The 26,753-nt window shown below is 41.5% G+C and overlaps 1 protein-coding gene across 2 annotated transcripts in view; it reads right to left on the reverse strand.

The window, feature by feature from the left end:
* The window catches only part of ATG7 (autophagy related 7), a 233,230-nt gene that overhangs the window by 194,135 nt on the left and 12,342 nt on the right, over nt 1–26,753 (reverse strand). The window contains exons 2-7 of one of the 2 annotated variants that reach the window (XM_070433619.1): nt 22,745–22,917; nt 22,209–22,263; nt 14,954–15,071; nt 12,725–12,802; nt 7,667–7,783; nt 6,205–6,354 (exon numbers count right to left, since the gene is read on the reverse strand). In XM_070433619.1, the coding sequence (XP_070289720.1) occupies nt 6,205–6,354; nt 7,667–7,783; nt 12,725–12,802; nt 14,954–15,071; nt 22,209–22,263; nt 22,745–22,904 (678 nt within the window). In that variant the 5' untranslated portion in view covers nt 22,905–22,917. The remainder of the gene's footprint in view (nt 1–6,204; nt 6,355–7,666; nt 7,784–12,724; nt 12,803–14,953; nt 15,072–22,208; nt 22,264–22,744; nt 22,918–26,753) is intronic. The other variant, XM_070433620.1, reaches the window with a different exon arrangement.

Raw genomic sequence — 26,753 nt, forward strand, 5'->3', positions numbered from 1 at the left:
CAAGGAGGCTAGTCACTAGAGAGAGGAAGCCAGGTGTTGCTACATGACATCATTACCTGAACGGACACTTAGCATATTAGCCTTTTATATATATAGATAATACAATAAAACAGAATATAGTAAAATCTTTGTCTTTAAAAAATAGGCAGAAAAAAATTAGAAGGAAATACAAAAAATGCTTACTTTTAAAAAGATCCAAAAACTTAAATAGTTGAAGAGCTTTATAATACTTCAGAAACAGAAAGATACAGCTAGATATAAAATTAATGAAACCATGCCTAGTACAGTTCATTTATCTGCCAGTATTCTCAAAATGGGAACACAGCATTGTCCAAAATACAGGTGATGAGCTATTTGTGAGTCCTAAATCATTTAGTGGGTCACAACTATCATTTTTCAAAAAAAGATAAAACAGAATAGAATAGAAAATAAGCACAGTAAAGTATTATTTTGTTAAAGTTTTGTTTGTTATATATGTGTATATATACATCTAAAGACACACATAAATATGATTATTGAGTCATAATGTAACAGTTGTTTTTAACTATCAGTAACAAAGTTTGGCATTAGCAATCATCTTAACAACCATAAGTCAGCCAAGAAATGAGAGAAAACCAATCAAAGATGCATTTGCTATTGAGTTTTAATTTTAAGAAAGCAGCAAACTGGTAAAAGCTTCCTGAATTGTCTAGGGATTTCTGAACTGATAACCCTGCAAATCTTAGGAGGGCTTCTCCAGCAGACAGACTAGTCCTAATTTCTTCAGCAATTTTTGAAATCCAAAAAGGCAAGGAAGTTTGCCTTTCTTTGGTAAAGACAAAGTCAGCAGCATGACTCAGGGCCTCAAAATTCCATTTTAATAGAATAGCTGTAGATTGAAGTTAGTTCAAAGAAAAGAATTTTCTTTTGAAAATGAAAACTGACAAACTTATTCTAAGAAAATATAGTGGGAACAATTATAACATGTGAGTAAAACTTAATAAAGCCTGTTTATATCCATCATCTGTTAACTCTCACAACCACCTATAAGGAAGAGGGTATTATTCCTGTACACTTGTGTATGAGAAGGGAGGTGAGACTCAGAAAGTTTGGCTCGTGAAGTTGCAGTTGGGACCCAAAATCTGGCCTTCTTACTCTATCATAACATGCTCTGAGCCAAGGAGAGAAAAGGGATGCTTCTTTTGCCATTATATGAAGCATTCTGACTGTAGAAGGTAAGGCGTTTCACACGAAAATAGGTCATTCTGTTCTCTACCTCATTTCCCTTCTCCTCATCTATAAAATGGGAACAATACTACTCACTTTGCATGGTGTTGGAAGGATTATGAATAGCAAGTATAAGTAACCAGCTCTGTGTTGGGCACAGTCAGAACTTCGGGTATAGTAGCTGCAGCTGCTGTTGGCTAAGAGAACAGTGAGGAATCATGATTCTCTTCGGGGGCAGGTACCCACTCTCTCTCAGCCAGCTGAGGCTCCAGACATCAGTGAACAGTATCTTTAGATGCAAAGGCCCCACTCTGGCTTGGAGCAGAGATGAGCCATCTCCCTCCTTATCTCAGCAATCCCTCAGGATTCCACAGGCAGGCTAAGCCCTGTCCTTCTCTTTATCTTCCTCTGAGCCAGGGACCCAAACAGGACTTATGAATGGATTTGAGTGTTCTGTGGATCCTCTGACATTAGATATTAGACCTGTGTACAGATATGTATTTTTCTGGGACGAGGATCCATTACTTCCACCAAATTCTCAAGGAGTTATTCACCACCACCCCTGTCCCAAATTAAGAACTACTTCTCTAAATTACCCTCACATACCTCCCTCACATTCCTTCTCCAGGCAGAACACTAAGAAGGTCTGTGACTTATACTAGACATAAACTTAAATGGGACATTTGGGAAAGCCTTTATAAGATACATGGCCTTAATCAGATAGCAGAATACTCACATTAAAGAGAACACTATAAGGAGCCATACTAAGAGTGACCTACTACTTATTAAACACCTACTGTGTGTCAGGTACTGACCCAGTTGCCTCACATATGTGAGCTCTAATCTTCACAACAACTCATACATGCATCCATTCTTCCATGTATTTTACACACCAGGCAAGATACTACAGGATGCAGATGCAATGGGTGATAAAGCAAAGATAGGGTAACCGCCCTCACAGAGCTTACGTTTACATGAGAGAAAAAGATATTAATCAAAGATCACCCAAGAAAATGTGCAATTACAACTGTACTAAATATTGCAAAGAAAAACTACACAGTGCTAGAGCCCAATGCAAGCATGACAACCCTTTTTACAGAGGTCAGGGAGGCTTCTCTGAGGAATCATGATTAAGTTTAAATCCAAAGAAAGAATAAATACTTCACTGGGCAAAAGGGAGAGATGGAGGTGGAGTGGAAGAGGCAGAAGAGAAGAGAGAAAAGGGCTTTCCGGGCAAAAGGCGCGTGTAAAAGCCCCGTGGCAGGAGAGCACCCAGCAGCACCTTTGAGGTGTGGCGAGGTGCAAAAGCAAGAGGGAATGTGGACTGACTTGGGGCTGGAACTGCACAGGGGCCAGGCCACGGAAAGTCTGTGTGCCATAATAAGGAATTTGGATATTATTCTTAGAGTTCAGGGAAGAAGACATTGCTAGTTTTATTTGGAGAGTGACATGATCAGATTTGCTTTTCAAAGAATTGCTTTGGATAATATGGAGACAGATTAAAGGAAGGTCAGAGTAGACACAAAGAGATGATTAGGAAGCTATTGCAGTAAAGCAAGTGAAAGATCACAGCAGCTTAGCCTGGGATGGTGAGCAGAAGAAATACAGAGGCGGCCGACTAAGAGAAGTTTAGGACAGGAAATCCATAGGATCTGGGGATGGTAAAGGACAGAGAGTGCTCTGGCAGGCTGCCCAGATCTTTGGCTCTCATGGCTAGATGGAAGGTGGTATCACTGCAAGACACTGATGCCCAGAAGAGGATCGGATTTGAAATGAAGATTATGAGTTCAGCTTGGAAGATATTGAATTTGAGGGGGTAGAGGAAGCAGGCAGCTGGATAACATGGTCTGGGGTCCAGAGGGAGGTTCATAATGGAGGAAGTGGTCACAGGCATCAGGGACACAGTGAGATCCTCCAGAAAAGAAATCAGACTAAAAGGAGAGGAGCTTGGAATGATGCCAACATTTCTCCACCTTACATGTGCAGACGCCAAGGCTCACAGAGAAACAGTGACTTGCCCAGGCATTTCAAAGTGCTGGTGAGAGGAGGAGGCAGAGAAAAAAGTAAAACATGAAGTCAAAGCTCAACTGCGGGAGTTCACACTAAAAAGAATGCCTATTTTTTGAAGAATAAGGCAAAAGCCTTCAAGGACACTTCATGAATCAGGAACACTAAAAAGAAACTGGACTTATGTGAAGGAGTGAACTAGATTAATAAAAATAAAAGCAGAAACAACTTCAAGTGAAGTGATGTTTAGATTACACAGAAATCTACTTTCCCTGAACCCCTTTGTGACTAGACCAGTCCAAAATGGTCTCTCCCTCCTCTCAACACTCCCACATCAGGTGGTCATTAAGTATCCGATGTTGCAGTAAATGTTGAAGACACAGTGTGGGGTCAAACATAATTGTTGTGCTAAAGTTGCTCACAGGCTGGTTAGGGAGAAGAGACAGGCAGATAAACAAACCAACAATGACAGTAGAGCTCAGTCAGTGCTAGGAGAGAGGCTGCTACCCAGACGCAGAAAAGGGCTATCAAACAGTGATGAACCAGCCCAGCCAGCATGGCTCAGTGGTTGAACGTCAACCAATGAACCAGGAGGTCACGGTTCTATTTCCAGTTGGGGCACATGCCCTGGTTGCAGGCAGGAGGCAGCTGATCAATGATTCTCTCTCATCATTAATGTTTCTCTCTCTCTCCCTCTCCCTTCCTCTCTGAAATCAATAAAAATGTATTGAAAAAAAACAGTAATGAACTAAAAAAGGGGTGAGATCCTAGCCAGGTGAAGGAAACAGAAATAAATGCATTTCTGAAGGCACGGGAGGGGTGAAGGGAGTGGGGAGAAGCATTGGACATTTGGAAGGCATAGTTGTAGACAGAACATAGGCTGCTTCTTGAGGGATGAAGCTAGAATGATGGACAGGAACTGGTTTGAAGAGGCCCCAAATGCCAACCTAATTTGTTTTACTTTATCCTGAAGTCAACAGGAAACATAGAAGAGTGACATGATCAAATTTACATGTCAGAAAACGCATTTGGCCAGTACTGTGAGGGATAGATGGGACATTCAGGACCATAGATGGGGAGGTTGCCCAGGAGGCCATGAAACTCCTATGAGGTCATCCATCTGCACAGTTTCTGGTGAACCTTTCTAGAACAAGATGGGGCACAAACATCCAAAGTATCAATCATATCATTTCATTGGCACTTCTCTTCGACTACCTGAATTTTTAGTTAACTTTCCACAAGTCATGTCTCATCTCCCTACAAGACCTCAGGTTCTGTGAGAACATATACACTGAGTAATTCTAAGCTTTCCTAAGATGCGACCCTAAACCAGTGAAGTGCTCTATGCCTGAACTTGGCAGGTGGTTGGTCTCAGGGTCAGGGCACAGGTAAACTTGCCCAAAGTACTTCAAAGGAGATTCCAGAGATTTGTTCAGTCCTTGAAAAGATATTGCTGTTGAGGAAGAAAGGAATTGGATGCATATTTAAGCACCTGCTGGGTATTTTATTCACATTATCATGTCTGATCTTTACAAAGCCTGCAGGAGATAGTATTTATCACTATTTAACAGATAGACTAAAGTAAAGAAAGATCATGCAAATTCCCCAAAGTCAGTGAGCTACTAAATGGCAATGTTGGGTGTCAAATCCAGATCCCTTTTATTCCAAAGGGCAATCTGCACCCAAATGATAAGAGAATGGAATGGAAGAAAGCACACGAGCTTTGGAATTCAGACCACTTGGCCGTGGGACTCTGAGTCTCATTTTCATTAAATAGAAAATGCAGATACTAATAACATCTATTTCACAAAGTTATTATAAGATCAAGTGGGTTAAAGCTCCTTTGCAACTGTAAAGTGCTCTGCAACTAGTTATTATTTTGGTATACGTGCACTTTGGGGGAGGACCTTTTATTTACCACTCATAACCTGAATTAGTTGCCTTCAAACAAAGGCCATTTAATCCTGCCTGCTATCACAATAGGACCTCATTCTAGACTGGACTTTACATTACTAATGGCTGGTCTCATTGCTGCTGATTTAGCTACAATTCTGTGAAACTGCCTAGGGGGAGAGAAAATAATTTTAATAATATTTCAATCCTCAGTCATTATTTAAAAAAGGGCTTCCTCTGAAAAAGAGTATACTTAGACATGATGTAGATATGGTCCCTACCCTTTAGGAGCTTACAGACTAATACAGCACAAAAAGTAATTTGTACAAGGGATTTATTGAGTAGAAAATGAGGATCAAGGAATAAGTGCCAGAAAGAGATCAGAAAGGGATAGGTTACACATGGCCCCACCCTGAGAAGGCTTCACAGTGGAGGCAAAATTTCAATAAAAAGAAGGAGTTTCATAGGATTTTCACAGGCAGAATATATTTCAGGAAGATGATACAACATGAGGATAAAGAGAGATATAGGAAAAGTTCTAGGCATAGCTGATTGAGTGGGGTGGGGGTGGGGGTTGTCTACTGAAAACAGACAAACTTAGTTGGAGCAATGGTTTAAGAGGAAAAAGGTGAAAGATGAGGCAGGAAAGTAAGCTTGGAGCCAGAAGGAAGACACCATTAACTCTTCATCAATAACTGATATAGCAAATGTGAGCAGTTTGAGGCAGGCCCTTCTTTAGTATTGGTATACAAGATGGAAGCAAGAAGACTCTACCTGTCCAGAACTACAGTGGTAGCTCTGGGAATAAATTAAAACATACATACAAAATATATTGTGAAGGAAACTGAAATAACTTCATTACTAATGGGAAGCAAGGAATCCAAAATTACTCTGAGGTGCAACAGAGCTAGAAAATTCCGAAGCAGGAGATGATTTGGGAACTGCAGTGTGGGAGAGAATGAAGATAATGAAATGTTCTGAAACATTCTTTGGAAGGATAAAGAAATCAAAATGAGTTTGAATTTTGCAGTGGTCTATCATAACATAGACCATTGGATTTTTTTTCTGGGAAATGAAGTGATACTCAGTTTCTCTGACCTTTGTCCTTTGATCTTGGAAGAAATCACTGTAGTGTTTAAGCAAGGAAACCAGCACCATGTTCTCATCATACTTGATTAAGAAGTAAGGTAATGCTGGGACTCCTTCAGCTTGACAAAGATCATCATATGCACACTCAAGGGCTTGAATCTGAAAATAGGAAACATTGAGTTATTCTCCAGGAATTACATATATGGTGCTGAGCTAAAAATTAACATATAATAAATGGTAATTTCAAGCCAAAGGACTGGAAATGACTGATCACACCACTGTTATTCTTTTGCAGCAAATGAACATAAGAGTGACCCAAATAATGCCACTTCACTTTTACATAATATTTTTCACATGCATGGTGGTGTCTCTTAGGGGCACAAAAGGACATTTTATGGTACAGCATGGTAGTTCTCTAGGATATGAACCACAAAGATTGAGAGAGGAATCCAAACATTATTTCTCTTCTGAGATAACCAAGCATGATTCTACGACTGATGAATTTTAACCTGAACCATTCCATAATCTTTAACAGCTTTATTGAGATACATTCACTTACCAAACAACTGACCAATTTACAGTGCACAATTCAATGCTGTTTTTAGCATGTTCAGAGGATTATGCAACCATAACCACGATTTGAGAACACTTTTGTCTTAAAAGCAAACTCACATCCATCAACAGCCAATTCCCATGCATAATCCTTTCTCCCAACTTATATTTCTCCTTGGGAAATTAGTTCCACAAAACCATAACCTTTGATTTTTCTTAGTAAACATACTTATTCTTTTTTAATCAGTAAGGGCTGCTCCCTAGTTTAAGAATTCAGGGTTTTAGTGACTGATGTACTTCATGAATTCAAATCATCTTGCCACTCAATTTTTGCTTTAATAACAGTCAGTATTCTTTGGTTTAGGGTCTGTGTTCTATCAGTCTGATAATTTTCTTTGCTCTTTTCCAAACCATTTCTAATGACCTTATTATCTTTCTTAAACTGCAAAGACTAACTCTGCATGTATCATTCCGGATACAGAAGTTCTGCAACTTGGCATGAGGGAAGAAGAATGTCTATTTGGTTTCAAAGGCTCTCATCCCAAAGTATAGTGCCTTATGATCCCCCCACTAAAAGTGAAAACCGCATTTTAGAAAATTCTTAGTCTTTTTAAAATGTTCCTATAATTCCTCCCTACTGGCTTAGAATGTTACCAAATGCCACTGAAAGCCTAGAAAATTATTGCTCACTACTTCTTCAAAATGATTTTATAAACATTTTGAAAATAAACCTGCTCCAAGTACCATCACTGGAAGATTCCATAGTGACCAGCTCTTCATTCAGACAAGTGTCTATCTGTCACGCAAAGTGAGTGCCCCAGTAGGCCTAACCTCTCCCTAGCAAATGGCACAGACAGAGATAAACTAAGCTTGCACATTAAACCCAGTTGTACCTACATTTTGCTTTATTTGTTGATACCTGTTTTGGTGAAAACCTTTGACCCAAGCCCACTGGCCCCTGAATAAGGGGTATACTCTCAGGAAGGCAGAGAGCAGGGGAGCAAAACCAATAGTAGAAGTGGTACTTCTTCAGATCCTAAAAGAAAGAAAGAATATAACACGATATCAGAATAGCAACAATGACTACACTGAAATGCATCTATTAATGTAACTTCCCATAACCAGGTAAGACAGAGGACTGATACACACAAGATATGACCAGCTTCTCAGAAATTCTCATCTCCAATAGAACTCATGATATTTCTGTCATTGTCCCAAAACATTCCCACACACCACATACTACTATATCAAGATAAACAAACTTTTTTGGCCATGTGCTACAAAAAGTGTTCCGTAAGTAATTGACATCATTGTCAACATTGTTTAATACACAAAACTACCCTGGGAGGTAACTATTATCCCATTTTACAGACAGAAAACTAAAGCTTACAGAGGGGTGAAGAACTTGAATAAAACCATGTTATTAAAGAAGCTGTGCTTATTCATAATCTATATAAGCTGAGATAGCATTGCTCTTAGAAATGCCTTATTGGTGAAATTCAAATAAACAACTATGAAGCACTTGCTATGTACAAGGCAAAACATTAGACACTGACAATAAGTAGATAAATAAAACCCAGTCCCAGCCCTTGGGCAGCTCACTTTCTGCACAAAGCAGAGATAACATGAGTGCTGTATGTCTCAGAGAAGAGGCTCTAAGAACTAAAGAACTTCGGGCAAGAGATGCAGGAGAAAGAACAGTGAAGCTGTCCTAGGTACTGCTCCCACTCAGGCTGAAAGCTCTTGCCCCTGAATTCTTGCAGCATTTGTGGCCGGAAACACTCATGTGCAGGAGCCCATAGTTATGCAGCTATTTGGCAGCTTATCTGCCAGTCTGTGACCACGGACCACAATGCAATGGATTTGGCTAATTAATAGTTCTTCCTGAATCTTGCTTGCTGTGAATACAAAGTGGATGGCTGCTCCATATTGAGATATAATTCATATACCAAAAATATATTATTGAGATATAATTCACATACCATAAAATTCATGATGCTAAAGAATACAACTGAGTGGTCTATTTAGTACTAGTATATTGACTAGGTTGTATTACCATCACTACCAATTCTAGAACATTTTCATCACCCCCCTACAAAAAAAACACACCAAAAAACCATTAGCACAGCACTTTCACTGGTGTGCCACAAGAAATTTTAAAACATGCAATACCTGACTATAGTCAGGGGCACTGACCTCTTTTTCCTTATATTGTCAAATTTAAAAAATGACAACAGTCATTTGTGCATGAATCAGAATTATACCTATTTTTTTGTCAGATCGGCAAAAAATATATTTTTTTGCGTACTGCAGAATTTTAGTAATTAGTTTATGAGTACCATGAGATGAAAAAGGTTGAAAATTGCTGCATTAGCAGAAAATTCCCATTTCCCCTCGCTTTATCCCCTGGAAACCACTAATCTATTTTGTCTCTATGCATTTGCCTTTTCTGGACTTTTCATAGGAATTAAATCATATTAATTTTTAAAATATAAACTTTATATATATGTGTGTGTATGTGGGTGTGTCCAGCTGAGAAAGTCTAGTAATTACAATTTCTGCACTCTTTAATGTTAGGTCGAAAGGGGGTCCAGGAGCTGATGCATGCCTCCACCAGGCAGATGGTGACGTAGATACTGGGCCCTTCCTGGAATCCATAACAGGCCAGTGCACCAGATACCCGTCCCGCCCTGGAATTCCTAACAGGTCAGCTACCAGACAGATGACGACACCTGGAAACCGTGACGACCCCCAAGGCAGGAACTCCCACAGCTCATTCTCCCCCGCCCTCACTGAACAGCTGTATAAAAAAATGCCCCTACTCCCTCTCGGCGTGATTCCACTGGCCCAACACCAGGACCTGTGGACCTCGCCCGAGAGCGCAGAATAAATTCTCCTCCTTCAATCTGCCTGACTCTCTGACTCAGTTTCCTGCGTCGCGAACATCACATTTAATTCTGCCAGTAATTGATCAATTAGGAATAAATTCTTTTTCAACAATAGCAAAACAAATTACAAAACTGAAGTAATTAAGTGTCTGTTCCTTTGAGTCCTAAAAACAGCAGAAAAAAAAAAAGAAACAACACCTCCAGAGATTATTTCTTTTTTGTACTTAAATGATTTGTCATAAATGACCTTTAGTAAAAGGTTAAACAATTCAAAATGAAGTATTTCACAATTTCTAAGGAGCTTTATCAGGTCATCCTCAAAAGTCCAAAGGCTTGAATTTCTTAGGATTCTTTTCAGGACACAAAAGGTCTTGATTAAATTAACATAAAGCCCTTTGTGTCTGAAGATTTTAAAAGATAGAGACTTTTCATTCTTTTAAAGGTAGGCTAAGAATGCTCAGTAAAAGGGCAACAGGCCAACACACATACTGACTCTGGTAAATGCCTTAAAACTTTAAGTGAGCCGAAACCGGTTTGGCTCAGTGGATAGAGCGTCGGCCTGCGGAATGAAGGGTCCCAGGTTCGATTCCGGTCAAGGGCATGTACCTGGGTTGCGGGCACATCCCCAGTGGGAGATGTGCAGGAGGCAGCTGATCGATGTTTCTCTCTCATCGATGTTTCTGACTCTCTATCTCTCTCCCTTCCTCTCTCTCTGTGAAAAATCAATAAAACATATTTTAAAAAAAAGAAAAAAACTTTAAGTGAGAGTGAATGTATTTTTTTCTCTTTAAGTGCAAATTGTCAATTAGATTCCACTAAGTAGAATTCTTGGTATAGAAAGTATAGTGATGTTAAAGTAACAAAAGTAGAAATATTTAACTAGCACTATTTATATCTATTCTAGTAGTAAACCTACAAAATTACTCAATTTTACAGACAAATTATCAACATCAAATTCCACCTAGAAATTCCATAAAGAATTTAAAACTTTTTCTATACCCCCACTATTACACATTAAAGCAGTATAACTTGTTAGAAAATGTGATCCTTTTAGATAGCTCCCCTTTGATATACCTTCCAGTCTGATTCTTATCATTCTCTTGGTAAATCAGAGAGGCAACATTCAGAGAAAATGAGGGATTAATTTGTGGGGGAGGAAAAAAAGTAAGACCTGTAACTTGGCAAAAAAAAAAAAAAAAGAAAGAAAAATGTGGGAAAGAGGATAAACTGATGAAGCTGTAGTGAAGTAACACACTTAATGTACACCAATCTCAATATGTTTATATGCCCCCTCCAAAGAATTTACTCTAAAGAAATAAAATGGACAGGGAGAAAAATATCAGTATGGCCAGTATTATTCACTAAAGCAAATTTTTTTAACAGTGAGTATTGGGAACAATCTAGCTGTACAAGGGTCTATAGAATACACAGTCGACAGGATAGTATGTAGTTATGCTTTATTACAGAGGAAAAATTAGTTTTATATGTAGATGTATACAGATATACACACATATAAAACACAGTGCTTTATTGGTGCTTCACAGATGCTGTGTTTTTTACAAATTGAAGGCAAGACTTTCTACCAGCAAAAGATTATGACTCCCTTTCTTAAAATACTAGCTTTACTGTAGTAGTCTGAAGCCAAACCTGCAATAGTTCCAAGGTATGCCTTGCATATATATGTAGATATACGTGTGTGTGTGTGTGTGTGTGTGTGTGTGTGTGTGTGTGTGTGTGTTTTGCTGGTATCTCTACAACAGCGGTCGCCAACCTTTCGGACCTCACGGACCACAAGTGGTCCACAGACCACCGGTTGGAGACCACTGCTCTACAATATACCCTGACCACTTTCCCCATCACCAGGACCAGCTTCTTTCCCTTACTTCCCTAGGCAGATGTTACCCTAATGCAGGGGTTCTCAACCTGTGGGTCGCCACCCCTTTGGCGGTAGAATGACCCTTTCACAGGGTCGCCTAAGACTATCCCGCACATCAGATATTTACATTACAATTCATAACAGTAGCAACATTACAGTTATGAAGTAGCAACAAAAATAATTTTATGGTTGGGTCACAACATGAGGAACTGTATTTAAAGGGCCAGAAGGTTGAGAACCACTGCCCTAATGTGATTTCTTTTCCTCTTCAAAGCTGTCCTCAATATTCATTTAATTAGATATCACCTATATAAAACATTTTCCCTTGTTAACAAAACATAACTGTGTGGACAAGCAAGTGTTAGGTCGAAAGGGGGTCCCGGAGCTGATGCATGCCTCCACCAGGCAGATGGTGATGTAGATACTGTGCCCTTCCTAGAATCCGTAACAGGCCAGTGCACCAGGTAGATGGTGACGCAGATACCAGTCCCGCCCTGGAATTCCTAACAGGTCAGCTACCAGACAGATGACGACACCTGGAAACTGTGACAACCCCCAGGGCGGGAACTCCCACAGCTCATGCTCCCCCACCCTCACTGAACAGCTGTATAAAAAAAAACGCCCCCCTCCCTGTTGGCACGGATCCACGTGCCCTGTCTTTGGGTCCGTGGGCCACCCAGGGACGCAGAATAAAGCCTTTCTTTCTTTTCTGATTAACTCGACTCTCTTTATTTCCTACACCGCCTCCTGAGCCACCTAACCTAACAGCAAGATAGTGTCATCTCTAGTCTACAGCGGCTTGAGGATGGCCAGGTTCCCTGAGAGATTACCTTTTCCTTATGTCGATGGACCCAGCAATCAAGCTCTGCAAGACTGTATTTAATAAAGACATTATGAACAACCACTACTCCCTGAATCTGACTCTATTGTGTCCTGAGTGGTAAGAGTTTGATGACTGCGCTATATAAGCCATGAGATTATTACCAGTAATATGTATGATTATACCAGTATGATCAGTAAGAATGAATTAATTTTGCATTGGTAATAAGGGCCAGCAATATTGGCCACGAACCAAAGGAAGATTTATTTAACGGCTAAAACTTGAATGACACAGGTAAAGGCTTCCGGAGAAGACAGCACACTGTTCTATTGGCACAATGGGCTTGGCAGGGGCATTTGAGCATGTCCTGTGACCCAGAGTCCATTTACTTACTGCAAATGTCAAGAGGAGGAATTTGTTGAGGAGGACAGGGTTTTTGAGAGCAGCGCCTGATTTTATGGATTCCCATATCTGCCAGAAGAGAAAAAAGTGTCAAGGTAAGTTATCAGGCATCTCTGAGCTTTTCACTCTCAAATGAAGCACAGAGCTGTACAGCCCCAAACTCTTCTTTCCACAGGCCTGGCACCACTTTTCCCAGGCAATTTAGTGGGCCATTACCTCACTCTGCCCATTTCCCACTCCTCTCCACCAGCCACACTCTCGTAACAACAGGCTGAGGAAAGTGAGAGAACCCAGAGGCCTCCTCTCAGTGGGTCTCAGCATGCCTTTATTATTTCTTTCAACAAATATTTACTTGTTTCCTAGTATATACCAGGCACATCAGGGTTATAAAAATTTTTTAAAATCACAGTCCCTACCCTCAAGAGGCTTACAGTCTAGTGAGAGATTCAGGCATAAATGTCCAAGTATACCTCCAGGTAGGACGTGCATCCAAGAAGGATTTAGAATTCCTGAGAGGAACCCCAAACTGGGCTAAGAGATGGGAGGGAAAAGAGCCAGGAAGGACTTCTGGGAGGGAGTGATTTGAACTATGTAGATGGGATTTCTTAAAGTCTTATTTCGGATTATTTCACCCTGAGATATGAAGAAAAGAGAATGAACTTCAAATTTACGAATACTCAGCAAGTTCTGTGACTAGAAGCAGAAGCTGGTACTGGTCAGCAGCTTCTTGTCACAAGATGTTTCAGTAGCTAAGATTAGTTGCTAAACATTGTGTCACTATGCAAGACAAATAAACGGTTCTTATGTGCCAATAAGAACCATTCCCTACATATGGGTAGAAGAGAGAAGTTCCTGCTACTGAAATAATAACTGTGGAGGAGTGGGACTGCTGCAGAGCAGACCCGAGCTTCTGATAAGCCAAGTAGGGGGATTTGTGGGGAAAGTCCGAGCCCTGGGCAAGGAGTGAGAATTCCTGTGGGGAGCAACCTGCTTTTTCCATGATGGAGTAAGACCTGACCCAACTTTGGAGCCGGCCTTTTAAATGTGCAGCCAAGGCAGGAGCCCAGAAGCAGCCAAGCTGCAGGCCAAGAACAATCATCACCACGTGCATTCATCATGAGGAACAGAAGGGACACCCTCTTCAAGACCAAAGGCAGGAAACTTCCTTCTCTGACCATGGCATGCACCCACAGAAAAAGATTCTTTTTTTGTGTTTGTTTGTTTTTAAATATATTTTTATTGATGTTTTTAGAAAGAGAGGGAAGTGGAAGGGAGGGGGGGGAGAGGGAGAGAGAGAGGTGGGGGGGGGAGAGAGAGAGAGAGAGAGAGAGAGAGAGAGAGAGAGAGAGAGAGAAAGAGAAAGAAAGAAACACTGATGTGAAAGAGAAACATTAATCAGTTGCCTCCTGCATGCACCTGGACTGGAGATCAAACCAGCATCTGGGTATGTGCCCTGACTGGGCATCGAACCTTTCGGTGCACAGGGTGACACTCAAACTGAGCCATACCAGCCAGGGCAAGACTCTATTATTTTTTTGAGACTAGTGTGAAGACCACTCAATTAAGTGGGTTAGAGGGGATTGAAATAAATTGTCCCCCCATTTTAGTTCTTCACACTAACTCAGATATGAAGAAGTAAAGGAAAGACATTCCAGGTAGAGAGAACATCATGTCCTGAGGAAAGAGGAGAGAACAAAAAGCAGGTGAAGGAAGGAATGAGAAGTGATTTACTGTGACCGGGTTAGACAAGGCAGGGGCAAGAGTGACAGGACAGGAAGGCCATGGAGGCCAGGACATGAGGGGCCTTGTAAATCACATGGAGTGGTTTAGATTTAGCCCTGATGATACTAGAGAGACTACACTATCAGCTCCAACAGCACTCCAGTGCTTAGAACTGGAAAGCCTCTTCCAAGGGCACAAAGAACAGAGAACCCAACGGCATTCAGACATAAAAACAGAACTCAGACAGAGGTCAAGCTGTTTCAGAATGTTATAATGGGAGATCAGCAGCAAAGCTTTTCACACACTGCCCTGCATTTCGGCCTAACCCCAGGTGACAGCCTCAGGGTCTTCTCTCTGACCTTCCCAACACAGAAACCAACTATCTTTGAGTATCAATTATTTACTAGTTTTTATGACAGATCCCTGCATCTGATCACAAACACCATGCCTGCAGGACCACAGAAAATTCAATGACTACATCATGTTTTCCCAGCTAACCTCATTTGCTGCTTGTTCCAAAAGTAGCTTCTTATCTGCAGTCTTGAAAGCCTCGAGTGTGTTGGTGTTATACAGTATTCCAACAGCTGGGCAGCAACGGGCTGGGGTGGGAGCATTCCTAGATGCAACAGAAACATGGTTAACAGGCACAGCTGGGACTCAGAGAGCCAGGGAATGACAAACAAACCAGCACAACAGTGAGAGACAGAGGACAGTACTCTGGAGGACCAAATCGAAGACTGACTGTACATTTCTTTGGAAAAAGATGAATATATTACTTAAAAAATAAAAACAGCACTGAATCTCTCAAAAACCTCTATATTCCCCTTACCCTAAACTCTCAGCACGCTGTTCTTCCACTGCCCCCCAAATATAAGTTCTTTCTCTATCTTTATTTTTTCCCACTGTTAACCTGAAAGGGACACATTATTTATTAAACTTCTATTGTGCCAAGAACTGTATAAGGTTTGAATTCTCATAACATTTTTAAATAACTTGCCTAAGGTCATATAAGAATAGGTAGAGCTAGAATCTAAAGTCAGAACTAGTTAACTCCAAGATGCTGTGCTGCCCACTCCTCTCTCAAGCCCTTCCAGGGTTCAGGGCCCATTCCAAACCTTCCTCTTCCAGGAAGCCATCTCCCATTATCTCTGGTAATGGTTTATATATAAAACTAAGCATAATATTTGAGTGTTTTCAAGACAGACAGTCAAATCCCCCCAACTTGAGGACAGTAAGCTCCTTAAGGGCCAGGAACATGTCCCTCTCTTCTGAATGTCCCACAACCAAGCCCAGGCCAAACAGGCTCTGCACAGAGCTGCTTATGAGCAAACCCTGGTGGTTATCTGAGCCACACAGACAAAATGTGTGACACCTGGCCACCTGCCAATCCATCACGCCACATGTGTAGGCTTCACAGTCTTCAGAGTAATCAAAGTCAAGAGAGGGGAAGATGAATTGATTCTGAACACAAACTAAGATACGGAGGAATATGGTCTCTTCTCTAAAATGATTAACTTGTGTTTCAGGGGTTACAGATGATGCTAAATAAAAATATCATCTCAGCAGCCTAATATTGTTGTCACTTAACAACTACTGCAGAAAAAAAAATGCATTGGTATTTACTGTACTGATGGTAGCTGTATTTAAAAGACCCGGTGTCTCTTCATTCTAAGTCTGTGTAAAATTGGGTTCGGAGGGGCTGCAAGAAGAGATCTAAGCCTAGAACAGGTGTGAAGGGGTGCAATGAGTGACAGTGAGTCTGCCAAATGCAGTCTGTAAGGCTCAAACGCCAAGCCCTGGGGTGAAGCAGCTTTCAATGTCCGGAGTCTTCCTTTGGGAGCTGATAAGTTAGCAATCATAGGTTGTTTGTCACCACTCTACCCCAACATAAGAATATTTCTAATCCACATAAAATGAGGCCATCAAAAATAATATCACAAAGAGATGAGATTAAGCCTAAAGGGAAAAAGGAAGAAATGGAGAAGTTGAAAAACTAGACCCTACATTGTGCTGAAAAAAATACTGCTGAAACAGAAGGAAGAGGATAAGAACTAATTTTGATACAAGCACAAGAGGAGGGAGATACCCTCCTTCTTAAATGTCCAAAAGTGCTGGGTGTGTGAAAGCCATGCCCAAGCCTTGCTCTGAGAGTGGAAGATACCACATCATGAGAATTCAAGCAACTGCCAGGACAGCTATGCTCCTAGAACATCAGTGCCCATGCAGTTAGTGAGGACCAGAGGACGTTTCAACGGAGAAGCATTTTTCATGATTAAAGTTCTACCAGGGGAAGTGACCCAGGAAACAAATATAAAACGTGGTCATGGGAAAGAAAACCATTCTTCTAGTTTTTCAAGGTTCAGGTTCCATTTGTTCCACAAAGAGGTGGCTCAGATGAGAACTGGAGAGAGCCCTAGACTTGGAAACAAGAGATTGTAGTTCAAATTCTAGTCCTGAACACTTGTTAGTTTCGTTTTCTATAATTCCATTTACATGAAATGTCCAGATAGGCAAATCTATGGAGACAGAAAGTAGATTTGTGGTAATCTAGGGTTGGAGAGAGAGAGAAGAAAGGGATGAAGAGTGACTGCTAATGAGCACAGGGGCTTCTTTTGGAGGGTGATGAAAATGTCCTGGAATTAGATAGTGGTGGTGGTTTGCACAACCTGGTGAATATACTAAAAGCCACTGAATTGTACATTTTTAAAGGGTGAGTTTTATGGTATATAAATCATACCTCAATACAGCTGTTTAAAAAAACAGAATTAGAAATCTTCCCTACAGCCAACAGTGAACTCAAAACGATGCGTGCATTAATCTTAAAGACTGGATCTCATAAAGGCCTGAGCCCAGGCCTGTTATCTCTGAAATCTTGGCTTTCACTTCACTCAATCTCCCAGTGATTACTCAAGAAAGTACTGAGATTGTTTTGCACCTGTTATTACACTTGGCCAAACCAGGCCTGTGGCCAGAGCCTCCAGAACAGACAGGCAGTGGAGGTGGTCAGGATGCAATAAATCCCCCAGAAGGGCTGAGGTCGCTTTTCACACCTGTAGGAATCTTACTCCACAGTTCTGCATGGCCACAGGGAACTCTGGGAAGTCATACTCTGTCTGGGAGCATGCTGCATTATCTCCTGCTTTCCAAAATAATGTGAGTTTCCGAAGATAACATCCTCTCCAGAGTCCATTGGTATCTTTCCATCAACCACATCCTATCCCATTTTGACAGCCATGCACTTAGACTGCTTGTAAGTAAATGCAACAACTTGAGCAACTAGTACTTCAGATCTATGTTAGGTAGTAGTAAGATAGGAGAGAATAAGAGACAGCCCGAGGCCCACACAGACAATTTTGCATGAGTCTTCTTTCCTTAACTACTTTTAAAGTTATTTGAGGGCTCCTCTTTTCTCTGATTGAGTCCATCTTGAAGCTTAGCAAAGAAAAATAGTTCTTATGACTAAAAAAGATAAATGTTCCTCAAGGGAAAGAGGCCCAAGGAAAGAAAACAGAAACAAAAAACAAAAACAAGAAAACAACAAGTTTCATGTTTATACAGAAATTGTCCACCCAAATCTATTCTCTTCTTAAACAGAAACAGAATACATATAAGATGCTGGTAGCTGGGCACCACATTTCCCAGGCTTCCTTGCAACATAGTTGAGGCGTTGCACTCGCCCCAGCAGAATCTGAGGGAGTGATGCATGTCCTTGCCTGGCTAGGACCTTTAAGAAACTGGGAATGTTTCCTCCACCTGTTTTCACCCTGGCTCGTTCCCTTCCTATATATTGTTACCTGAAAGTGACAATTCCATCTTAAGCAGCACACAAAGGCAAGTAGTCGTCCCCCCGGCCCAGGATGATGAAGCCTTAAGAGGAAAGAAGAGCAGACCACCTCCCTGGACTACAAAGTGGACTACAAAGTGATCATTGACATAAAACAACACAGAGAGCAGAATCCTGTGTTGCTAATTCTGGCAGAGACCCAAGAGGCTTCCAGGGACTCAGAGTAGAGGGGATTTGTCTCGTGCTATGCAAAGCTAAAATATTCATGGCATTTGTAAGTAAGAACTAGGACTGTTAGCTCTTCAACTGTATCTTATTCCTCTCTGTATGCCCAGTGCTTAGCACATTCTATTATCAAGATATAGAGTAAACAATTAATAAGTATTTCTGAAATAACCATGACCTCTCCATACTTCTTACAGCACAGATCACACTATAATGCAAATATTTATCTTCTACCTCTATCCAGGGCCCCTCCAGAGCTCCGTGTTTCATAAGTCTTTGTATTCCTAACACCTACACATCCTGCATATAAGAAGCATTCAGTGTTTGATGAATAAATTCATAAAGATTTTCCTACAAACCCATGCAGAGGTGCAGTAATAAAAACAAAGTACAATAATAAGGAGCTCCAAGTGCATTCATTAAACTTCCGAACTGTCTTAGTCTGTTTGGGTCGCCATCACAAAATATTGCAGAATGGGTGGCTTATAAACAACACAAATATATTTCTCATGGTTCTGGAGGCTGGAAGCCCAAGATCAAGGTGCCAGCATGCTTGGGTTCTGGTGAGGCCCTCTTCTGGTCATAGACTGCCCACTCCTCCCTATGTCTTCACATGGCAGAAGAAGCAAGCTAGCTCTCTGGGTCCTCTTTTATAAGGGCAGTGATCCCATCTGTAAGAGCTCTGCCCTCATGACCTAACACTTCCCAAAGGCCCCACCACTTAAAACTATAACCTTGGGCATTGGGTTTTCAACATATGAATTTGGGGGTACACAAACATTCAGTCCATAACACCAACCATCCTAAGAAAGAGGGACTCAGAAAATCATACACTTTCAGAACTAGAAGGAACACTAGAAGCTGAGAGTTAGAAATGAGGAAACTGAACCTTGGCCTGGCCTGTGGGGATTGGGCCGAAACCGGCAGTCTGACATCCCCTGAGGGGTCCTGGAGTGCAAGAGGGCACTCTGCACAGCTGCTGTCACTCGACAGCTCCTGCATTGAGTGTCTTCCGCCTGGTGGTCAGTGCATGTCATAGCTACCGGTCGGACAGTAAGACGGTAGGCTTTTATATATATAACTAGAGGCCCGGTGCACAAAAATTTGTGCACTCGGGCGGGTCCCTCAGCCCGGCCTATGCCCTCTTGCAGTCTGGAACCCCTGGGAGGATGTCCACCTGCTGGCTTAGGCCCGCTCCCTGGGGGATCGGGCCCAAGCTGGCAGTCAGACATCCCTCTGGCAGCCCGGCAGCCTTCGGGGGATGTCCACTTACCAGCAGAGAGCAGACCTAAGCTGCAGTCGGACATCCTTAGTGCTGCTGAGGAGCCTCTCCCGCCACCACTGCTGTGCTGGCAGCCATCAGCCTGGCCTGTGGCTGAGCACAGGTCTCCCTGTGGGAGCGCACTGACCACCAGGGGACAGCTCCTGCACTGAGCATCTGCCCCCTGGTGGTCAGTGTGTGTCATAGTGACCAGTCATTCCCAGTCGTTCTGCTGTTAGGGCCAATTTGCATATTACCCTTTTATTATATAGGATAGAAGCCTGGTGCATGGGTGGGGGCCAGCTGGTTTGCCCTGAAGGGTGTCCTGGATCAGGGTGGGGGTCCCGCTGGGGTGCCTGGCCAGCCTGGGTGAGGGGCTGATGGCTGTTTGCAGCTGGTCACACCCCCTTCAGGGTGGGGGTCCCCACTGGGGTGCCTGGCCAGCCTGGGTGAGGGGCTGATGGCTGTTTGCAGGCTGGTCAAGTCCCCCCCCAGTGGAGACCCTCACCGCATGGAGGTTTGACCAGCTTGGATGAAGGGCTGATGGCTGTTTTCAGGCTGGCCACACCCCCTTTAGGGTGGGGGGTCCCCACTGGGGTGCCTGGCCAGTCTGGGTGAGGGGCTGAGGGCCATTTTCAGGCTGGCCAAGCCTCCCAGCGACGGAAGCTCCCAGCCTCTCCTTTTTTTCTTTTTATTCTGGGATTTATTTACCTTCTATAATTGAAACTTTGTAGCCTTGAGTGGAGCTCAGAGCCAGCGGCCGAGCGGGAAGCTTGGCTTCCTCCATCACCAGGGACAACCCAAGCGTCCTGCTCGCTCCAGCTCCATGGCCACGGCTGGCTGAAAGCAGGTATCTGGGGTTTATTTATCTTCTATCATTGAAACTTTGTTGCCTTGAGTGGAGCTCAGAGCTAGCAGCGGCAGACGGGAAGCTTGGCTTCCTCCATCACTGGGGCAACCAAGCCTCCTGCTTGCTCCAGCTCCATGGCTGCCGGCTACCATCTTGGTTGGGTTAATTTGCATATAGTCACTCTGATTGGCTGGTGGGTGTGGCTTAAGGCGTAGCAAAGGCACGGTCAATCTTCATGCTTGTCTTTTATTGGTGTAGATGTATAAGAGGATATTGTAAAAATTAAGTTACGAAATATTTATTAAAACGTTTTTTACATACCGTTATATTGGCTGGGCCACAAAAATATTCATTGTGGGCTATATGCAGCTCGCAGGCTGTGAGTTTGACATGCTTGCTATAAGTCTTTAATTCTCAATTGTTTTGTAGGGCCCCAACAAGGATCCTGTTCCACTCTTCTGTGTAGAATTCAGTTTGAAAAACAGTTCTCAAGGACCACAAAAGACCTAATCAAATCCAGTGACCCTTGCATTGAACTCTGACCTTTCTGCTTCTGACATTGTAGACCATCTCTTTCCTTCCTGAAAACATTTCCTTCTTTGGTTTCTATAACTCTTTTCTGGGTCTTTCTCCTCTCTGACAACTCCCATCTCCTTTGGTAGTTCTGAATCTTCTTGTCCTCCCTAATCAGGTATGTTCTGGCCCTTTGTTCTTCTTACAGGAGAGTCTCTTCCTCTCTTACAGCCTCATGATCTTTTCTTCGTGGAAGACTCTCAAACCTAGTCTGACCAACCCTGCTTGACTCCAGTGCCTCTGGACATTTCTACTAGATGCTGTCATCTCAACATGTTCTAAAACAAACTTACCTCCTCCTAAAATTTTAGCCCCCTTCCGGTTTCTCTATTTCTGTAGATGATAACAAAATGCCCCTGGCTACTCAATGCAACCTCAGAAATACACTTTACCTTTCTCTCATTAGAGCTTCCTAAATTAGGCCACATGTGACCTTTGGCAAGCCATTTTACCTTTTGACCCATAGTTCCCTCATCTGGAAGAAAGAAGAAATTACACCTGGCAGGTCTGAAAAGATTATTTATGTATGTGAAAATGCTTAGCTATTTAAATCAATAAATGCCTCTCTTCTCTGCATCAACTCCCCATGGCCTCCAACCAGACAAAAAACTCTTTGAGGATATATGTCATATTTCTATGTATATCCCTAGAATACCTTGCACGGTAGCTTCTATATAGAAGTAGCCTAATACACATTCAGTGATGCTGATGGATAACCAACTAAAGGAATAAATCAAGAAATACCAATAAAGAATCACAAAATATTAACTACAATCAAACTCAAGAGGAATGTTATCTAAGTATCAATCAATCTACATGGTACTTGGTACCAAACAGGCTCTGATAAACACCTGCTGAAAAAATAAATGAGATAGTCTTAAGCATCTAGCATTTGTCTCTGTGTTATAGGAGGTAAAGAGAATCATGAGGAACTGGCTCTATTCACCAGGAGCTACCTTAGTTTCTCTGTGGTCCACCTATGAGAGAGGCTAAGAGTACCCATTTCTTGAAAACAGCAAACAGTGTTCTTCACTATAGATTTGGAGCAAAAAATACTCACATGTCAAAAGCACTGAACTCCAATGTTAAGCGAGCTGGAAGCCCGGCAGAATCACCTGCACAGAAGCATTATCACATTTCAATCGTAAGTCATTAAAAGCAGCATTCAAAACAAAAATATTTGTGAGTAATTTTGTTCTCTTTGTTGAGCCCAAAGTGCCCCGTCCAATTCGTGGTTATAACAGAGGCTTAGCATAAAATGACAGAGCTTTTGTGAATTTGAGAAATTTGCCAAGAATATAGAAAAAAATTTCATTGGGAAAAAATATTTCCAATCCTCTCCCCAGCAATACTAAGTAATCAGTATTAGTTCTTTGGATTAATAACTGGAGTTTTACAGCTCCCTTTCCTTTTCCCACAACAGGGAAAAAAGAGGTAAAAATAAACTTGGGTCAAAAGTCAGGAAGTAAAATAGAAACTGGGGAAGACCATTAGTTGTAAAAGACAAAGGTGTCCTTGCTAAAAGAAAGCTGACCCTATACTGGAGGGCAGAGAAGGTAACAGAAGATGATGGAAATGGAGTTTAATATTGCCTACCATTGTAGTAATAACCCTTAATGTCCTTGGGAGCTTCATCCAGCCGATACTCATTCAGCTTCTTCTGGGTCAACTCATGCCAAAATCCAACATCCAAGGCACTGCTAAAGGGGGCAAACTGCAATTTAAAGAGTCCAGGATCCCCCGTAGCTGCAGCCATTATTTGGTGCCTACTGAAAAAACAAAATAGAACACAACTAAATAGCACAAAACATGGTAAAAATAAACATTTATAATAATGTTTAAAGAAAGGAAGTAAAACTGTTTCTATTCCCAGATAACACAATTTTATATAGAGAAAATCCTTAAGACTCAACCAAAAAATGGCTAGATCTAATCAATGAATTCAGTAAAGTTGCATAATATAAAATTGACATGCAAGAATTAGTAGTGTTTCTAAGCACTAAAAATGAACTTCCTGAAAAAGAAACAAAGAAATCTACCCCCATTTATATTAGTATCAAAAACAATAAAATACTTAGGATGAATTTAACTGAGGAAGTGTAAGATCTCTACTGAAAACTATAAAACATTAATGAAAGAAGTCAAAGAAGACAGAAATGGAAAGGTATCCGGTGTTCATGGATTGGAAGAATTAATATTGTTAAAATATCAATACTACCAAAAGACATCTATAGATTTTTTTTTTTTTTATATTTTATTGATTTTTTACAGAGAGGAAGAGAGAGGGATAGAGAGTTAGAAACATCGATGAGAGAGAAACATCGACCAGCTGCCTCCTGCACATCTCCCACTGGGGGTGCGCGCGCAACCAACGTACATGCCCTTGACCGGAATCGAACCCGGGACCTTTCAGTCCGCAGGCCGACGCTCTATCCACTGAGCCAAACCGGTTTTGGCGACATCTATAGATTTAATGCAATCCCTATCAAGATTCCAATGGCATGTCTTACAGAGATAGAAAAAAACTCTCCTAACATTTAGATAGAAGCACAGAAGACCCCAAATAGAAAAAAAAAATCCTAAGAAAAAAGAAAAAGCAAAAGGTACCACGCTGGCATAAAAACAGACAAATAGACCAATGGGACAGTGCTTGAGCACTCTAGCCAAGGAGAATGAAGACGTTTCTTCCCAGCTAACCACAGTGCCTGCATTTCTCTGAAATCTCACCTTTTATCCTTTAAATGCATGAAAATTTTGTGCCTTACTACATTTTCTTTTAATATTTCATATTTTCCCTCAAATCATCAAATAAAGGTGACCCCCCTGGCAATCGAGCTGGTATACATGGTAACTCCCTATATTCCCTGCACACTCTCATGGGTACAGGTACCCCAGTCTGAGAAGCACAATACTAGAGAAACTTGGCAGTTCCAAAAAGTGCGGGTTGATACGTTCCCTTCACTTTCCATCCTGTCCAACTACCCCATCACCAAATTCATATTTCTGCAGCAGAATGTATAAATAGGCACACTAGATGGAATAAATAAATTAAAAAGACAGTTTACATTAACTCAAAGAGATTTTGCCTGAGTTTTGTGCCAAGGTTATTAAATAGCTTTCAGTCTTCCAAACTTGTTGGATTTTAGAATTAGAGATAAGGAGCTTTGGACTGATAGTTATCTATATGAAAAATGCAAAGTTAGAATTACATAAAGGTGCTAAAAATCAACATGGAGTGTGGAGCAGAGCAGGGAGAAAGCTTCTGTGAAGGAGTAGGGTATTGAAGATGGGCAGAGGGCTGAAGGAAAAAGACAGAGAACTGCTGTGGTAGAAACGAGGATGCATGAGCCTAGCTCTTTATAGTAGGAGGGCTGGTACCATTCCACAGCAATGCACACACAAAGCTAAGTGGGTTACGCAGGACATGGATGGAGAAGGCTTCAAAAGTGAGGCTAGCTCTGGCTAGGTAGCTCTGGCCGGTATTTTGAATCCACACCAAAAGGTTGTAGGTTCAAAATACCGGTCAGAGCACACACCTACATTGTGGGTTTGGTTCCCAGGGCACAAAAAAATGACCAATGGTTTCTCTGTTACATCAATGTCTCTCTCTCTCTGTCTCTGTCTCTGTCTCTGTCTCTCCTCCCTCCCTCTAAAAATCAATGAAAACATATCCTTGGGTAAGGATTAAAAAAAAAAAAAGTGAGGCTGAAGAATTCTGGAGTGGGAAGCAAGTGACAGTTTGGAACAGGAAATATGACAAGTATACGGTGGCAAAATGGCTTTGAAGGAGGCAGGAAGAGAGTCCTAGACCAGCGATCTTCAACCTTTTTCATCTCATGGCACTTATAAACTAACTACTAAAATTCTGCAACACACCAAAAAATACATTTTTTACCGATCTGAAAAAAAATAGGTATAATTTTGAATAATTCACACCAGACAGCTACTGTTGTCATTTTTTAAATTTTACAATCTAAGGGAAAAGAGGTCAGTTTTCCTGACTAAATAGTCAGGTATTACAGGTTTTAAAAAAGAAGGATCTCTTACCCTTTGTGACAGCATGGATGGTTCTGAAGATTATTATGCTAAGCAAAATAAGCCAGCCAGTAAAAGACAAATACCACATGATCTCACATATATGTGGAATCTAATGAACAAAATAAACTGACAAACAAAATAGGTCCAGAGACATGAATGCATGGAACAGACTGACAGATCTCAGAGAGGAGGGGGGTTAGGGTGAGGGAAGAAGGTGAACCAGAGAATTTCTATGCATGTATGCATAGCCGATGGACACAGACAGTAGTGTAATGAAGGCCTGGGATGGGACAGGGGTTGAGTGGAGGAGGAGGGAAAGGGGGGGAAATGGGAACATTTATAATACTGTAAATGATAAAAAATAAATTTAAAAAGCAAACATTATCAAGAAAAGATTAAACTATATCTGCACACTGCATTAAAGAAAAAAGAAAAGAAAAAGTCTAAAGAGAGTAATGACAAATGGTGGCAAAAAACACTAAAAGTAAAAAAAAGGAGGAGGAGGAGGAGGAGGAGGAGGAGGAGGAGGAGGAGGAGGAGGAGGAGAAGGAGAAGGAGGAGAAAACGAGGCCTGGTCAATGCCATTGGATTTTAATTTTTAAAAGGAGCTCAGTGGTAGCTTTCTAAAGTGGAATTTGAGGGTAGATTATTAAAAACAGAACATGCTGTAAGGGTAGAATCAGCATGAGAAAGTAACCAACTGTGTGTGTCCCGGCATGTTCCAGAGGCCAGTTAAGTTTGCTACTGGATTCTTCATAGGTGGTTGTTTTTCAACAGGCTTAATGTGTTTGTCATATTTAAAAATATTCTTTGCCAACAGAAATCCAATTAGGAATTAATAAAACTTTCACAATGGGGACTTAACAAACGCAGAAAAACAAACAGAAAACAAGAAGTGGGAACTATAATAATTAAATATTTTTCTACATAATCAATAAGCTTAGTTGATCACAAAGGACAATGCACCACTGTCTTTAAAACTCTCTGCTGCCTTAGTATGGACCTGCAGCGTCATGCACCAAACAATGCCATCTCACACCTCCACTCCCCGCAGAAATGTGTTCATGGGTCACTGACTTCAGTCCCGATCTTCTCTAAACAATAAGGTGCCACAGAACTGATCTGTATTGGTGGCTCCCTTGTTAACCAACCAACCAATCAACCAACCAACCAAACCCTTACTAGACTTAAGACACAGAGAGTCAGGTGTCATCCCTGCCTTAGCCCGCCAGTTTCTCGGCCTCATGCCTTTGCTAATGCCCCTTGGAAACCTCTCCCCATCTACCAGGAAAATGTCTCATCTCATAAGATCCTTTATGAAACTTCCATTAAAACCCATAGTAGCAGATATCAGTAGTTCCCTTCTCCAAAGGAAAACTTCCATTAGAGCATTTATCACCACGAACCATACTTGCTTTTAAAAATATATATTTTATTTATTTATTTCAGAGAGGAAGGGTGAGGGAGAGAGAGAAACATTAACAGTGAGAGAGAATAATTGATGGACTGCCTCCTGCATGCCCCACAATGGTGACCAAGCTCACAACCAGGGCATGTGTCCTGACCG

This window comes from Myotis yumanensis, unplaced genomic scaffold (genome assembly GCF_028538775.1).
Source record: "Myotis yumanensis isolate MYYU_CA2020_CCGP unplaced genomic scaffold, mMyoYum1.0.hap1 SCAF_14, whole genome shotgun sequence".
NCBI classification, from domain to species: domain Eukaryota; kingdom Metazoa; phylum Chordata; class Mammalia; order Chiroptera; family Vespertilionidae; genus Myotis; species Myotis yumanensis.